The following is a 17,093-nucleotide window of genomic DNA, read 5'->3' on the forward strand; positions in this document are numbered from 1 at the left end:
TCACCCGTTCTGGGGTGGGCTATGGTGAGTCAACCATCTTTGAGTCATTTGGGCTGCTGTAAATAATCCTTCACCCATTTTCCTGTAAGTAACTCTAGTAAAACTCCCTGGTTCACCAAGCCGGACTTTGCTGGTGCCAGCACCTTGGTCTGTCATGGGTTTCCTCCCTGTCTGGAGTGAATGAACATGTGTTTTGTCTCTCGCAAAGAAAAGTGTTGTTACACAGCACCCACATCACGACTGGTCCTTGAGTGCATCTCTCACTATTTCATCCAATCTCTGTCCTGCTCAAATAGCACCACCATGGTGAGCTTGGGTAGAGATGCCCTAAAAATATACCTGTGAGACCTTCCTCTTGAAGGAAACACTCAAATAGAAACCTCCAACTTCCAGTCTCCTAGTAGGTGCATATTTGGTTCTTACTGCTCTGTAGCTCTTTCCAAACAATTATCTCAGTAAAAATGTGCATGGAAGAGATAGATAGAGAGAGAACTTCCAGAATTTCATTTTACAGTCTATGCTCTTATTTTTAATGTTGTTGCTTTTTTTGTTGTTTTTGTTTTTTTCTAATTCTGAAATACTTAAAGAACTACATATATATTTTTTCTTAGTATAGATATTTAAAGCTCTGTCTGTAAAAGTGACTACAAAATTTAATGTGGTACTTAATTTTTGTATTATAGATTCATGCCCCGATTTATTTGTTATTAAAGCTGACTTAAAAAATTTCAAATTGTTTTCTCATCTTAAAAGTGTGCAGATTACTAATTTTAGGATTGGCAACATAATGTTTACATTACTAGAATATTCTTACTGTATGATAAATACTGTAAAAATTTGATGAACTAATATTTTTACATATCATAACACCATGCTAATCCTTACCTTTAATTGTATTACATAAACTGAATTATTCACTGCATTTCATTTTCATCTCAGGATGTTATAAATCAGGTTCTTTTATTTTTGCAGTTCTTTTACAATTATGCCTCTTGCTGATATTTTTAGCTTTATTTTTATTTATATGAGTGTTTGTACTGCATGTATGTATGTATGTATGTATGTATGTATGTATGTGTACAAGACATGTGCCTGGTATGTATGGAAGTCAGAAGAGGGCACAGAATCCCCTGGAACTGAAGTTACAGATGGCTAGGATCCACCATGTAGGTGCCAGAAACTGATCTTGGCTCCTCTGTAAGAACAAGTGCTCTTAACCACTGAGCCATCTCACCAGCCCCTCTGTTGGTATTTCTGCATCGAAATTACATTTTTAGAGACCATAATTAAAATACCTTTCATATATTTGAGAGAGAAGGATAAATTTGAGCCCACACTTGAATAGTACAAGCCATATCTTGTGAGTGTGGCTAAAGTGGATCCAATTGTATTATTAGATTTTTGTTTGCGTATATGATTGTTCTTTGCTTTATGGAAAGTTTAGTATTTACATTGCTTAAAATTATACACGGGTTATGTTATGTTATCAAATTTTAGTTTCAGAAACACAACAACCAAATTGCTGTTAAATCTCTCTCTCTTTTTTTTTTTTTTTGCTCTGGTCGCTAGGAAACCTGCAGATACATTTTCTGTCCAACGCTTAGATGATTAACAAGTTGGCAGAATCTGTGCTAATCTTATCTGCAGCTATCATATGCCCTGACTTTCCACAGCTCTGCTTGATCATGCACATTTTCTGTAAGTCATTTTCATTTTTTGCAGAATGATGCAGGAGACAGACGGATGGTCTGGGAGTCATCTCCTGCAAGCAGATTGTGACAGGCTGAGTGTGAAATAAAACAACATCAATATATCCTAATTTTCTGAGGGATTTCTAAATAATTGTGTGATTATCCACCACGAAAGTACATTCCAAAAACAATCTCTAACCCTCGAAACATTCCAAATGTCTGAATCTCATCACGCCAGACGGCCCTCTGCAATGAAGAACACATCTCAGTCTTTCTTTCTGCTCAGCTCCTCAATCTCACCCTCCTCCATGGTTGCCAGTTTCCTTGGTACCCTTAAGACTCGGAGACACAAGTCATTCCTCTTACTCAACGAGTCTTCAGCAATGTTTTGTACTGGTGTTGTAGCATGGTGGATGAAGTGTAGGGGACTTTTGCTGCCATCAAAATAAAGATCACCCTCCGCTTCTTCAGTCCTGGACCAAATACCCTCTACCTCTTCTCATGGAAGGAGCGTCCTCCCTCCCATCATGGAAGAAAAGCTTTCCTATCATGGAAGGATAGTCCTCTGTCAGTTCGGTATTCAGGAGATTTGTTATGATTTTCTAGTTTAGATTCACTACCAGACTGTTTCCTTCAGGATTAAATGCCTCTAAATGTGATTCCTTAAAGAATAATGTAGTCTTTCAAATCAGGTAGGTGTTTCGTTAAGTTAATAGTTTGCTGGGCTCTGTCCTTTCTCAGTTTTAATCACCTTAGTGGGTTTAAATCTTATTTAAATGTGTTTCTCTTCTAACAGCCACCTCATTTCTGTTCAGCAATTATCTACACTTTGTTATAGTCTGTCCTGGCAGGCAGTGTTCTGCCAAACCCAGTGAAGGTCTCTACCACAATCCTTTTATCATCTCCATTCTTTCATTTTTTCTGGCTTTTTATTCCTCCAGGGACTATGTATGTTGAACAAAGTAAGACAAGAATGGAAGAAACTGTGTGTTCCTAATTGTGATGTCTCAGAACATAGTCAAGAAATCCTCTATGGCAGTGGTTCTCAAATTTTCTAATGCTGCAGCCTTTTAACACAGTTCCTCATGTTGTAGTGACCCCCCAACCATAAAATTATGTCCCTCGCTATTTCATAACTTCAATGTTGCTAGTGTTAGAAATAATTATGTAAATATCTGTGTCTTCTGGTGGTCTTAGGTGACTTCTGTGAAAGGGTCATTTCACCCTAAAGGGGCATGGCCCACAGGTTGAGAATCACTGTTTTAAGGCAACCAGAGACTTTTTTGTCCAGATGCTCTTCAGCTTTCTCTCTGAGAAAGCACCAGTGCCAACTTATCCTATTAAATTCACTTCTGGTTCAATATAGTTATTGGTACTTTCTATCTACCTATCAAATATGAGATAGTGTATTTAAAAAGCCTGGGACTGGAGAGATGGCTCAAGAGTTAAGAGTACTTGCTGTTCTAGCAGGGGATCTGGGTTTGGTTCCCAACAACCACATGGTGGTTTACAACCATCTATAACTCCAGTACCAGAGAATATGATGCGCTCCTCTATCCTCTGTGGGTACCAGACATGCATACGGTACACATACATGCATGTAGGTAAACATACATATAAAAACACATTATTACTGTGCAATTGTGTATGTGAGCATGCCATGAAGTAAGTGAAGGTCAGAGGACAACTTTGTGGAGTCAGTTTCTCCTCCTACCTTTATGCGGGATCTAGGGATTGAACTAAGGTCATCAGGCTTGTGTGGTAAGCTTCTTGACACACTGAGTCATCTCTCCTGCCACAACATGTAATGTTCATAGTCTCTCTTTTCTACATGTAGACACTTATTTTGATATGCCTTTCTTTAGTTTATTTTATTCATCTGTATTTGTAAATTTTCAGTACAATTTTTTTTTTTTTTTTGCTTTGATTAATCTTATTCAACAGCATCAGTTCCAAAAATTGTTCCCGGAGATAGTTCTACCTTAGTGTTAGCCCAAGTTACATATTAAAAAAATGGAAGTTTAGAGTCAATTAAATGTATAAAATACAAGGTCAAGGGAAAATTCGGCTATTTCTGTACATTGAGATTTCAAGAAATATATAGAACATAGCTTTTAGTACACACAAAAATTACAGATTTATCCTGCCACCTCAAAGATTCTGGTGAGCAGATTCTAAATGTTTGTATATTTACTGTCACCAGTGCGGGTTTCGTTTTCCTGGAGTGTGCTTGAGAGCAATGCACAGCAGCTTTTATTCTTAATAAAGATCATTCTCCCAGTTAGTATTTATATTATCGCTATTTATCTGTGTATAATTATTGCAGTTGTTTAAATTCCTTATTCAGACTGTGAAAAACGTTGTGGACTGACTTAATGTTACTATGCACTCTCTTGACTGAGCTAAGATACTTTACATTTCTGGATGGGTCTATAACCAGCTTCTTGCAGGTGCTTCCTGTCCCGCTCACACAGCATCGACTCACGCTCCCCTACACCCGTACTTCCTGTTTCTTGCTTTTCATGATACCACTTCCGTGGAGTACAGCCCAAACCAGAGGTGCCACTTCCCTACTTTCACAGCATAACTCTCAGAACTATTTTTTAGTTGATGTCCGTGTAGGGCTACATATATCTATCTGATGATGATCTATAAATTTCAAAATAACCCTAACCCTCAGTCATGAAATCAGAAGTCTAAACTATGTCTGCTCAGAAACTCAATGACCTAATTTATAAAGATGATTTTTTTCTAGACAATTCTAGGGAATTCTTTGATCTACATGTGCATGTACAGAACTTTATAGGCATATGAAACTAAGTTATGAATAATTTAGCCATGTTGGTGATATTTCTATGAAACAACTATGTTTTCATTTTGAAACAAAGTCGAATAACTGGCTTAGGGTAGAAGAAGGTTTCCTGGTCACATTCTTGGTAGGCACTTCTCCTGAGTGCATTGAAGAAACAAAAAGCAATTGTCAGGTGACAAGGTAGTTAGGAGGAAGAGGAACAGGGGTGGGGTGGGGGATCTGTTCAACCAACCTAGTACTAAATACTCCTCAGATGGCAACCACACACTGGAGAGTAATTATATACTGATAGATTATTACGATATTAATCAAAACAGAAATACTGGAAACAACCTAAATCTTAGTGTTTATAGAACACTCAAAAACTATGGTAAGAACCAACATTTAAAAATTCTCTAAAAACAGAAGAGTATATAAGAAAAAAAATCCTAAAAAAACAAAATGTAAAAAATTCTGTAACAAAAATTTTTACACAGTAAAACTGATAAGCAAACACGGAGCCATGATAGTTATTTACAACAAATGTGTTCTTTGTCTTCTCTCTGTTAAAGGTAGCCAAATATAGCCTCAAAACCACCCTTATAGCCTTGACCTATGGGCTCCTCCCATGCCACATCCATATGTAGCTCGGGTCCCATATCCAGTGCCTCAACCTAGTCTGGCCAACCCTGCCTGTGTGGCGTGGCTTCCCCCCAGGATCACAATGCCTCCTCCTGACCCACAGGCTCCTGCCACACCATATTAAACCTCTCCAACCCAGAAACTGTATACACTCATCCAGGGTCTAACTCTGTGAATCTGCCTGATCCTGTTTTCCACAAACCCACCCAAAACCCCAAATATACCTCCACACTTGAACTAGGATGTACATACTGCACACCCAGTCCAGTCCCCTGTGTCCACCTGACTTCTTTCCATCTAAGCCACACCCAACATCTAGGCCAAACCCAAACTGCACATCTTTTCTTCTGCCTCCATATCAGACACAGAACTAATAAAATAAACCCACATGCACAAACTGCATTTCAAAAATACAAATAACATGAAAGATAAAAGCAGTATCTCCCCTGGTATGAAATCCAGCAGTCCTGTAGAAATGTTTGCCAAAAGAGGATCATGTAGATAACCCAGGACACAGAATGTAAAAGAGGAATTATAAACTTCATCAAAGAATTCAAGGAGTTTAAAGAAGACACAAAGAAACGGCTCAGTGAATAGAAGGAGAAAGAACTCAAGGAGAATGTGTACCTGAGTGATTCCCAAGAAAATATAAACATAAGGTTGATGGAAAAAAAAAACAATCCAGTACTTGAAAACAGAATTCTATAAAGAGAAACACTGAAGAGGACTCAAGCAGAAATGAAGTTGGAATTGAAAAACCCAATCATTCAACTAGAAAACTCCAAGGAAAGCCTTACAAGTGGGTCGAATCAAGCAGAAGAAAAAGAGGATCTAGACCAAATAAGCAAGGAATATTTAAAAAAAAACAAACAAATAAAAATATAGGAAAAAGTACACAGGAAATGTGGGATACCATTAAAAGAGCAAACCTTCAAGTTATAGACTAGATGAGGGAGAATAACCCCAAGAACAGACAAGGTCTTCAACATTATCATACAAGAAAACTTCCCCAAACTAAGGGAAAACATACAGATACAAGACACACACAAAACTGAAAACAGCAAGACCAGAAAAGAATGTCCCTACTGGGTATTATAGTTAAAACACTATACTGAATGAACAAAGAGTATTGAAAGCTTCTGCATGCCAACCAACCAACCAACCAACCAACCAACCAACTAACCAACCAATCACACAAACAAGAAAACCAAACACAAGTCACATGTAAAGGAACACCATCAGCATAACAGTAGATTTTTCAATGGAAACTCTGAAAGCTAGAGGATCCTGGAATGCTTTACAAGTACTAGAAACCAAGAGGACAAACCTAGACTAACATACCCAGCAAAACTACCTGTCGTAGTTGAAGGGAAGAGAAAATCTTTACAGACATGAATAGAATGTGTGTGTGTGTGTGTGTGTGTGTGTGTGTTTGTACCCACCAAATCAAGTCTAAAGTAGACACAGGAATCAATATTTTGGGCTGAAGAGTGAAATGAGCGTAGTCAAGAGGGTGTGGAAAGAAACATGAATCCACAATTACTATAACACAAAATAAGAGCAAAAATGAACAACACGATGACAATAATTAATACACACATTTCAACAATAACTTTAAATATTAATGGCATTTGTTCTTCTAATCAAAGGACACAGGCTGGTTAAAAGGGATCACAAAAACAAAATCCATCTACTTGTCTACATGAAACACACCTTAGCTTTAAAGATAAGAACTGTCTTAAAATAAAGGAATGCACAGAAGTATTCCCGTCAACTGGGACCAGGAAACAAAAAGGCATCCCTATCCTAATAGCTGGCAAAATAGACTTCAAACTAAACCAGCAAGATAGAGAGCAACACTTCAGTCTAGTCAAAGGAATTGTTATCTGAAAAGACACTGCTATCCTAAGCACAAATGGGCCAAACTCTGGTATGCACAATTTTATTAAAAAAAAAATGTCTACTACATTTAAAGACACAAATTAACATCAGTCCATTAATAGATAATCATCTATTTTATGAAATAAGTCATCTGGATAAAACATCAGAATTAATTGACATCATACATCCAAGGAACTTAACAGATATCTTACTATAGAATATTTGACCCAAACATCAAAGACTACACATTCTACTCAGCAGCATACTGAGAGTTCCTATAAAACAGATTGCATTCTGGGACACAAAACAAATATGGATAAATTAAAAGGTACCGAAATAACTTCATGTATCCTATCTGGCCACAACTCAATAAAATTTCAAATTGACACCAAATAAATTTCTAGCAAACACCCAAACTCACAGAGATTAAACAACTCATTACTGAATGCTGAATGGGTCAAAGAAGAAATCAAGAAAGAAAGAAAAAGATTCCTGGAAATAATTGAAAATGAAACACAACACAACCCTCTGGGACCTGAAAGCAGGTTTACAAGGGACATTTTATAGGTCTAAGTACCTATATTAAAAAAATCAGAAAGATTACAAATAAATGACTTGGTATAACTCAAAAGTTTGGAAAAACAAGAACAAATCAAGGTCAAGCCCAGCTGATAGCAAGACATAATAAAAATCAGAGCAGAAACTAATGAAAGAGACATGAAAACAATATCAAGAGTCACTCAAAGAGCTGGTTCTTTGAGAAGATAAACAACATGAATAGACCCTTGACACAACTAACCAAAAGAAAGAAAGAGAGTGCCCAGATGAACAGAATCAGAAATGAACAGGGAAACAGACACTGAAGAAATTCAGAATATTACCTTGCTTTTGTTGAACCATACCTTCATTTCAGGGATAAAACCAACTTAGTAGTGGTGTACAATCCTTTTGATGTGTGTCTGTATTCTGGTTGCAAGTATTTTATTAAGTAGCTATCAATCTATACATGAACAACAAATATTCTCCCAGAAGTAGAGGGCAAATCTCTACTACTGAAGATACCATGCATTTAAGACACAGGGCCAAGAGACCCCAGAGCTGGAATTGACCGGAAAGCCTCAAGCTTCTGAGGATTAGTTTTCATGGTACCAGAAGGCTCCAAGCAAGTTTCCAAATGAGGGAAGCAACCTAGAGTCCTACCCAGTTACTACACCTACGAACCAATAACAATGACCAGCATGGCACAAAACCCCAAGGGTGCAGTGGTGGTACACATACCTTGCCGGTAACCACAGCTCTCTAATTGGACTTAAAGACCTGCTCAACAAGAGGGAAATCACACCTAATACTGGAACCCTAGTCAACTACCTAGAGCTAGTGAAGTCACGGATCTTGGAGAAGAACTTACAACTGCCACTCTACTAAAGTAGAATAATCCCTAACTTCCAAATATGTGTTCTTATACCTACAGATAAATTAATGTAATCCTCACCCCTCACCAAAGGAACTTCTCTCCACAGCAGAGGGAGACCATTCCAGAAAGCCACAACCCATCAAAATGCAGAGTTGTGGAGCCCAGTCCCCACTGATACATCGACAAAACAACACCTGGACCTAAGACTCAGAAGGTATCCCAGACATGGGGGCAGAAAGATTGTAAGAGAGCCAGAAGAACAGGTTTTGCTGTGAGATTATGTCTCTTAGAAATGACAGAAGCTACACCCACAATGTCTAATCGATCTGAATGCTTAAACATGGGTTGAACAAGGACCACTCTAATAAACATTGTAATATGTTTACAAAGGGGAAGGTGCAGGAGGCCTCAACCTTATCCAGGCAACTAAAAAATGCTGAGAGTAGAAGAAATGGTCTTCCACAGAAATGAATACACCAACTGGTTATCTGATGGTTATCAAATGGTGGGCCGAAAAATATATACACACAAGTAACATTGTACAGTCCGAACAGGTGGTATTTATGTATATGTGTAAATTTAGTAATTATATATACATATATGTGTATAATGACAATTATTGAAGACAGAGATCATGAATTTTAAGGAAGCAGGGGTATAAGGAAGAGTTCAGAGTGAGAAAAGGGAAGGGGAGATGATGCAGTTATTTTATAATCTCAAAAAATAGAAATAATTAAATAAAATTTCTTATAAGTCCTTAAGCTAACTATTATAATTATAGACAAATGGCATTGTCTGTGGACATTTCATTTAGATAAGTACACATATATATATATCAAATATTCATGGAAATAGAAATACTCATACATATAGCATCTTAAAACAATAAGTAAAAATAAAAAAAAAAAAACCTAATTGAAAAAGGATGCATCTTTGGAAGAAATACACATTCATTTCTTTCTGTATTCCCCATAACTCCATCAAACTCACAGTCAGAAGGGTGCAGTCCTTGTTTGTTCCAAATTATGACATCTACATGTAAATTATGAAGGAACATAAAAGCAAGGTCATCCTAGCACACCATGTCAAAAGCAATGAGAAGATCTAGGCTTGGGATGCTCATAGACCTGTTTACTAGGAAAACATTCGTTTGAGCACTGCTTCTTAAAAATAGCAGTGCTCCAGCTTGGGGATGTTAAACTAGACTGGACTGATGATAACAGAGCAGGAAAATCTGGGGGAAGCGAGGAAGGAGAAATACACAGCACAGGGCTTTGTTTCCCAGGCTGGAAAGATGCTTAAGACAGAATGGCACAGGGGAATTCAGGGGCCATCTATATACTTAAAAAGAAAAAAGAGATATGGTAGAATAAAATCCAGAGAGAGAGAGAGAGAGAGAGAGAGAGAGAGAGAGAGAGAGAGAGAGAGGCAACAGAAGAGTGTGGCCGCTATGATTAGAAAAGCACCTTGGAGACATGAGCAAAGTCAAGCAGCCTGTCTCATTAAACATTTATTACCCTGCTTAAATCTGTTTGAAGCACAGAAATACATGAAATACTACACAGGCTAAGATCTGCTCTTCCCCCAGCCAGAATGCTGGGGCTAACGTAAATCTGATTGGCATGCAGTTGAAATATGGGACTGTTTTTCCTTGATGTCAGCTTTTAACATTGTCAGTATCACAGGTGAGTCCGTTCCCCAAACTCTTAGTGGACACTTCCCATAATTCACAAAGTTATCCAAAACGCTTCCAAGAAAATAGCATCAGTGTCCTTTATGAGCATGATACAAAAGTCTTTAATCTACCAAAAAAAAAAAAAAAAAAAAAAAAAAGGGAAATTACAACTCCCTGTTTTGCCCCAAGCAGCAGATAATTCATTAAGCCTTGACTCAGGAAGAGAACAAAGCATTTCTCACAGGGACACTGGCCTGCAGGACTGTGAGCTGGCAAGCTCATAGCCTCAGCCCCTCAATTTCACAAGTACTATAATTTTCATATCTTATTTGTCATGCTTTCTTCACTTAAAGTTTTTACTAAGTTTACATACTGACATTAACATAAATTTCAAGACAAAAATTCACCCACTAGCCTGCCATTACACTAAACACCTTTAATATGCCTGTAGACATGTGGAATTTGTACTCCTAATCATACCATACACAGCATAATGGAGCCATGCCTTCTTAAAGGCTTACCTTAACCCGGCAATATGAACTGTCAAACTTCCCGGCTTGTTCATTTACTTAGCACATATTTTGAGAAATAAAACTGAGCATCAGAACATGAAAATTTAGTCGATTTTCCCTAAATCCATGCCACAAATGGCATATTTAACAATGAGCGTCATTTGGAGACATTTCATAATTCGCTCTTCTATACCACTTTGGGACTTACCTCTTCCCCAGACAAGTAGTAAGCCGACAGCAGTCCCCCGACAAAGCGTATGTTTACTTCAAAAACAGAAACTTCAGCATTCTGTGGAAACAAAATGAGGAGGTTTAAACATAATGATAGCACACATAGTCAAAGTACATGGTATGAGAAGCTGCACTAATTTAAAGTCTGTTCAGACCTGTGTGCTTGTCCAGGGGTCCCCATACACAAGAGAGCAAGTCCCTATAAATGGTGTCAAAATGTGGTTAAGCAGACAAAAAAAAATAATTTTGACTCAAAGCAAAATTATAAAAGTACTATAAAGTGGAATTCTTCCTTTCTCGTGTGCAGAAGCAGACCGAATAATTGATATTCTGTATCTGTACGAATGCAACGGGATCAGGGCTTTTATTATTATTTTTTTCCTACTCTGTGTTCTTGTGACTTCACTCATTTGCCTGCTTCTTCGTCCTGAAAGGCCAATCAGACTGTAGTGTGGCTGTCAGCTCCACACAGGGCTGGCAATCTTTTCCCATTATGTGAAAGCGGCATAGGCAGAATGCTAATGGACGTAAAGCCGGGGACTTGAGTTCCAGTACTGCGTTCTGCCTTTGCCTTCCCACAGTCCCAGCTCTGAGACGACATTCTGTCTTGGCATGAAGGTGATGATCATGTGAGCTGTCATTGCTGGTGTGGTTCTTATTTATATCAATAGTAGCTCGCTTTTATTATTTACAGTGTGGCAGAGGCTTGGGCCATCTCTTTATGACTTTTAATCTTCATACTGATCTTAGGAATTAATTACTATCCTTCTGTCCAGTCTACTGATGGAGAAACAAGCCAGGCTTATAGTGATTAATATGACCTTTTGAAGTTCCCACAACAGTAGTAGAGTTAGGATTTGAATGGAAGTGTGTTTATTCATGGTTTAAAACTTGTCTAGTCTGACCTCTACAGATACCTCACAGACTATGGTACCATCTCTTATTATTAATGGTCGAATAATTGTGATGCATAAGTAGTAATTACTGCCAATAGTTTTATGATTCTATAATATTTGACTGCTAAGTGCATCTGTCTTGTAGTTTGTAATTAGGTTATTAGCACAGCTTATATAGTAGATATAAGGCATACTTTATTGGACCTACTAAGTAACTGTCACTTCTGTTCAAGACCAAACCACTCACAGGCAAAGACAAGGGCTAGGAGCAAAACAGAATGTATGGAGCCAGCATCTGGCAGATGAACTCAGAAAAATCATTTGAGATGGTATCACCTTTAGGGATCATTTATCAAGCAACTACTATATGCCAGGCCCAGTCTTAGGTTCCTTAAACACAGCAATGAAAACTGACACCCTCCTTAAACTCACTGAGTCTACATTTTAGAAAACATTTTTAGAAACAAAGAAGAGGTATATATTTTTATTTCTACATGGGCTCCCTCAAAGGATAGGGATCTAATAACTGAAGATCCTACATAAGTTAAGAAAACTTCCTGTGAAAGAAAACTTATGAAAAGAAGTTAGAGAGAACTGTTAGATAAAGTTGGATCAAACCATGCTGTGAGTTTGTTTAATTGTACTGAATAATTTGTCATTTGCAACTTATCTATTTTGATTAAACACCCTCTGTATTGGGCCACTTATCACTGAAGTGTATCAGTGAATGGGGATCATTTAAACATTGCTGTTAGTCCACACAATCTCTGATAAGGAAAAGGGAAAATTTATTAATTTAGTTTGGCTCATACAACTTATCTCTTATATCTAAGAGAAATAATGTCTAATAAAATCTAATGATTTTAAGTATCATATTTGCCTCAGTTTGTACTTGTATATTTTAGTTTTTAAACCAAAATTCAGGTCCTTATATCTTCACTTACTGAAGCTTTTGAGATGGTTTTATTTCCTTATTCAGGCTTTGGGCTCATTACATATGCTTTCCCTGTTCCTCCTATGAAAACTTTGGATAGTCAAGACCTTTCTATAGACATCTGATAAAAATTATTGCAAGGTAGGGAACTGAGCTATGTCAATTGAAATCAGAAATATATCTCAATCTAGACATCCATCACTTATTGGATGCCGTTCCTCAAGCAGCTATTGATCCAGCTCTGTGTGTATTTCAGAACCTGCATTCTATTTATCTTGCTTTGCTATAAGATACTGAAAGATAACCTTGCAAAGTGCTGTACTCAAGGTCAGCGGCTAGGACATGTGAGTTGCAGGGACTGAATCATCTAGGGAGCCCGAGGCAAAGTCTGGGCTCTTCGTTGAAGCCATGCAGGTTCCCAGTGATTAGAAAGTCCTTGTCTTTGAAACTCTTGCTCAAGAATATCACAACATCACAATTCCAAACTGTCACCATCTTCCTGTGCTTGGAAACTAGAACTCCATCTGAACACACACACACACACACACACACACACACACACACACACACACACACACATTACCATTCCTTCTGCCTCATTTTTTCCAAAGTTACATGATTTACAAACCTTAGTTTGAGCTCTCATAATATTCTAGGCTATATTATCTTTTAGGCCAGAAGATTGACATTTAGACACTTTGGGTCATTCCTTACCGAACCTTAGGTTTAAAAAAAAGGGGGGGGGGGAGAGGACGTGTATGATAAAATTTCATACTATAACAAAATGGCTAGCAGCTATGAAAACGCTGGCCTGGGGCTAGGGAGATGCCTCAGCGGGTAAGAGTGCTTGTATGCTTGTATACAAGTATCTGGGCCTGAGTTTGAATCTCAGTACCCATACAAAAGGGTGGGCATGGCTATGTGTGACTGCAAGTGCAGCATTGGGGGCCAGAGAACGGCAGGGCTTGGGAGCCCCCTGAACCTGGCCAGCCAGCCTAACCAGAGCAGCTGGTCTCCAATGTAATGAGACCTCTCAAGGGAATAAGGTAAAGGGTCATAGAAGACAGCCACATACTTCTGTACATGCAACACACACACACACACACACACACACACACGCCCCATGCCATGTACACACATACATTGATAAATTGATTAGTTAATTAATTAACTAAAAATTCTGGTGTGAATTAGGAAGATCAGGTTGAAGGCTGATTTTTTTTTTTTTTTTTTTTTTTTTTTTGAATGTGAGATCCTGGAGAACTGGTTTGCTCTCTCTGAACACCAGTGTTGTTACAGGTAAAAGACAGGAATGAATTCCCAACAAGATGCTCTGAGCCCATGAATATCAGGCAGTCAGTACACAGTCCCTGGAAAGAATGACACATGCAGTAGTCAGCGGCTGCCATTAGCTCTCTGTGTCATCATAGCCTCAACAAGGGCCTGCCTTCCATGGGCTTACTGGAAAATCTGTCATTCCAATACTATTTTATTGTTACAAGTCTTCTTGAACCTCACATTTCTCCTCTCGACATTCACGCATCAAGATGTTTTAAACAAGTTTTCTACTACTCACTTACCCTAAGGACAGAAGTGTAGACAGGGCATGGGAAAGATTGTAGAAGAAGCAACCTATCACACTAAAATTTCCTAATATACAAAGGATAAGATTTTTGCCAACTACTTACATGTAAAAGTGAATTAACTGTCCCCTTAAATATTCCATTTAAGATTGCATTGTTATATTCTACCCCATATATTCTGTAGTATCTAGTGTATAGTCTTATAGGACTCCCAGTTTGAGAAGTATATTCAGCCCTTTGTTTAAACTGCATGAACCTGTTAATGTTATACTGATTAGCAACTACAGGTTGAAAATATCTGAAGATATGATATACTCTTAAACAAATCTTGATGAGACTGTTCTTTGTTTTTCTTCTAGCCATGGCTACATAATCATAGAACATACTCCAACAGATTCATGCACAAGTTTAATAAAATAGTTGGTATAATTAAATTTACATGAAAATATCAGGAGGCGAGTACTGTAGGTCATTGAGAAAGTATGCTTTGGTTATGAGCCTCTCTTGGTACTTGTGCTGATTAGTTTTATGTCAACTTGACACACGCCAGAGTCATTTGAAAGGAGGGAAGCTCAGCTGAGAAAATGCCTCCACAAGATCAGGTTGTAAGTAGGTCTGTAGCACAAGTTCTTAATCACTTGATTGATGGAGGAGGGTCCAGCCCTTTGTTGGTAGTGCCTACCCTGCCTGGAATGGTAGTCCTAGAGTCTATAAGAAAGCAAACTGAGCAAGCCACGGGAAGCAAGCCAGCAGCTCTCTTTGTGAGTTCCTGCTTGGGCTTCCCTCAATGGACTGGGACCCAGAATATCTAAGCTGTTGTTTGAATCTTAGATGGTCTTTTAATTAAAAAAAAAAAAATCTAGAGCCAGCTATCAGGGTGAAAGCTGAAAGATCAGAGAAGCAGAACAGCCAGCCACGTTCTTACCTCTATGAAATCCTCAGCCTAAAGAAAGTGAATTCCTGCTTCTTCATGCCTTATATACCTTTCTCTGCCCTGCCATATTACCTTCTGCAATTAAAGGTGTGTGTGCTTCCTAAGCAAAAGCATGAGATCTCAAGTGCTGGGATTAAAGGTGTGTGCTACCACCACCTGATCTCTATGTCTAATCTAGTGGCTGGCTCTGTACTCTGATCCTCAGGCAAGTTTACTAGGGTACACACTATATCACATTAAGCCAAATAAATCCTTTCCTCACCAAGTTGCTTTTAGTTATGGTGTTTCACCGCAGCAATAATAACCCTAACTAAGAAAGAGATTGGTACCAAGATAGTAGAGTATTGCTGTGACAGACCTGACCCTGTTTTTTGTTTGTTTGTTTTGTTTTGTTTCATTTTTGTTTTTTGGAGGACTATGAAAGGACTTTGGAACTTTGAGGCTAGAAAAGCCATTGAGTACCCAAAGGTTGGAAGACAAGTGTTGAGAGAAATGCAGATGATGGAGGCCTGGCTTGTTAAATTCCAGAGGGAATTTTGAGAGTCACTCTATTGAGACTGCTCAATATTTTGAACTAAGAATCTGTGGTTCTGGTTAGCTGGGGTTGAAGAACTGGCTATGATTAATAAGGTACCAGTACCACTAACATGAAACCTTTGCTTTGTTAAGATAATTGATTCTGGTCAGCTGGAGCTGAGAAGTTCGCTATGATTAAGAAGAGACCAGCACTGTAGGGGTGAAATCTTCTGGGAAGTGTTTCCTCAGAGTTATCACAAAGATGCTGTGTTCCAAAGGCAGCCAGCATTGTACCTTGTGCTGGCAGCCATACTCAGTAGTATAAAGGTCACCCACGTGGTACTGGTTTTGAAGGCATGAGGGGTCAAGGAGAGCAGCTGAGGTGTGGCACTATGTGGCAGAGTTGGGGTACCTTAGGAGAGCCCAGGAATGGCTATTGAGTGAAAGTCCAGTCCAGCTGCAGCAAGAGACCCCAGCATTTTGGAGATGATAGTACTATGGGATGGCCACCAAAAAAAAGCAGCAGCCTTGGGGTGGAGCCAATCCTGATATTAGGTGACAATCTGTGTGTGCTATAGAGATTGGAGCCAGAGAAGTGATCCCAGCCCTTTGGAGGAGACCAGAAGGTCGTCAGTGGATCCTGGGCATTGGACATTGAATTATTTACATTGTTAGAGTTTGGTTTTGGTTTATTTAGATTGTGACTGTGCCCTGGTTTTTCCCTCTTGAAGTAAGAAAGTATTTAATTTATTTTTGATTTTACCAGAGCCAACATTTGGGAGACTTTAGACGTTTAAAGAGATTTTGGAGTTTTACACTTTGGATTTTAGAAGATGCTGGATATTTTTAGAAAGACTTAATTTTTGAGTGTTTAAATTTTTAGACTGCGGGTCTTTTAAAACTTTGAATGTTATATTGTAATGTTGATATTAATATGTGATCTTGAGGATGAATAAGAAAGAAAGGTTATGGCTTAACAGTGATATGTTTGTGTGTCAGGTTGACAAGAGCTAGTTTTTTGTCAACTTCACACAGGATAGAATAATTCAAGAGGAGGGAACCTCAGTTGATAAAGTGCCTCCATAAGATCAAGCTGTAGACAAGCCTATAGGAATTTTCTTAATGAGTGATTAACTGGGGAGGATCCAGTCCATTGTGGGTTGTGCCGCACAGCCTGAAGGTGTGGTGCTGGGTTCTATAAGAAAACAGATTGAGCAGGCCAGGAGGACCAGGGCAGTAAGCAGTACCCCTCCATGGCCTCTGCATCAGCTCCTGCCTCCAGGTTCCTGCCCTGTTTGAGTTCCTGCTACGGCTTCCCTTAAGGGACTGTGACTCAAGATATGTAAGCCTTTCCTCCCAAAGTTGCTTTTTGGTGTTTCATCACAGTAACAGT

General features: G+C 38.6%; 1 protein-coding gene across 1 annotated transcript in view; it reads right to left on the minus strand.

The window, feature by feature from the left end:
* Positions 1-17,093, minus strand: part of Man1a1 (mannosidase alpha class 1A member 1) — a 170,475-nt gene that overhangs the window by 98,062 nt on the left and 55,320 nt on the right. The window contains exon 5 of the mRNA XM_028868365.2: positions 10,815-10,895. Within this exon, the coding sequence (XP_028724198.1) occupies positions 10,815-10,895 (81 nt within the window). The remainder of the gene's footprint in view (positions 1-10,814; positions 10,896-17,093) is intronic.

This window comes from Peromyscus leucopus, chromosome 8a, assembly GCF_004664715.2.
Source record: "Peromyscus leucopus breed LL Stock chromosome 8a, UCI_PerLeu_2.1, whole genome shotgun sequence".
Taxonomy (NCBI): Eukaryota; Metazoa; Chordata; class Mammalia; order Rodentia; family Cricetidae; genus Peromyscus; species Peromyscus leucopus.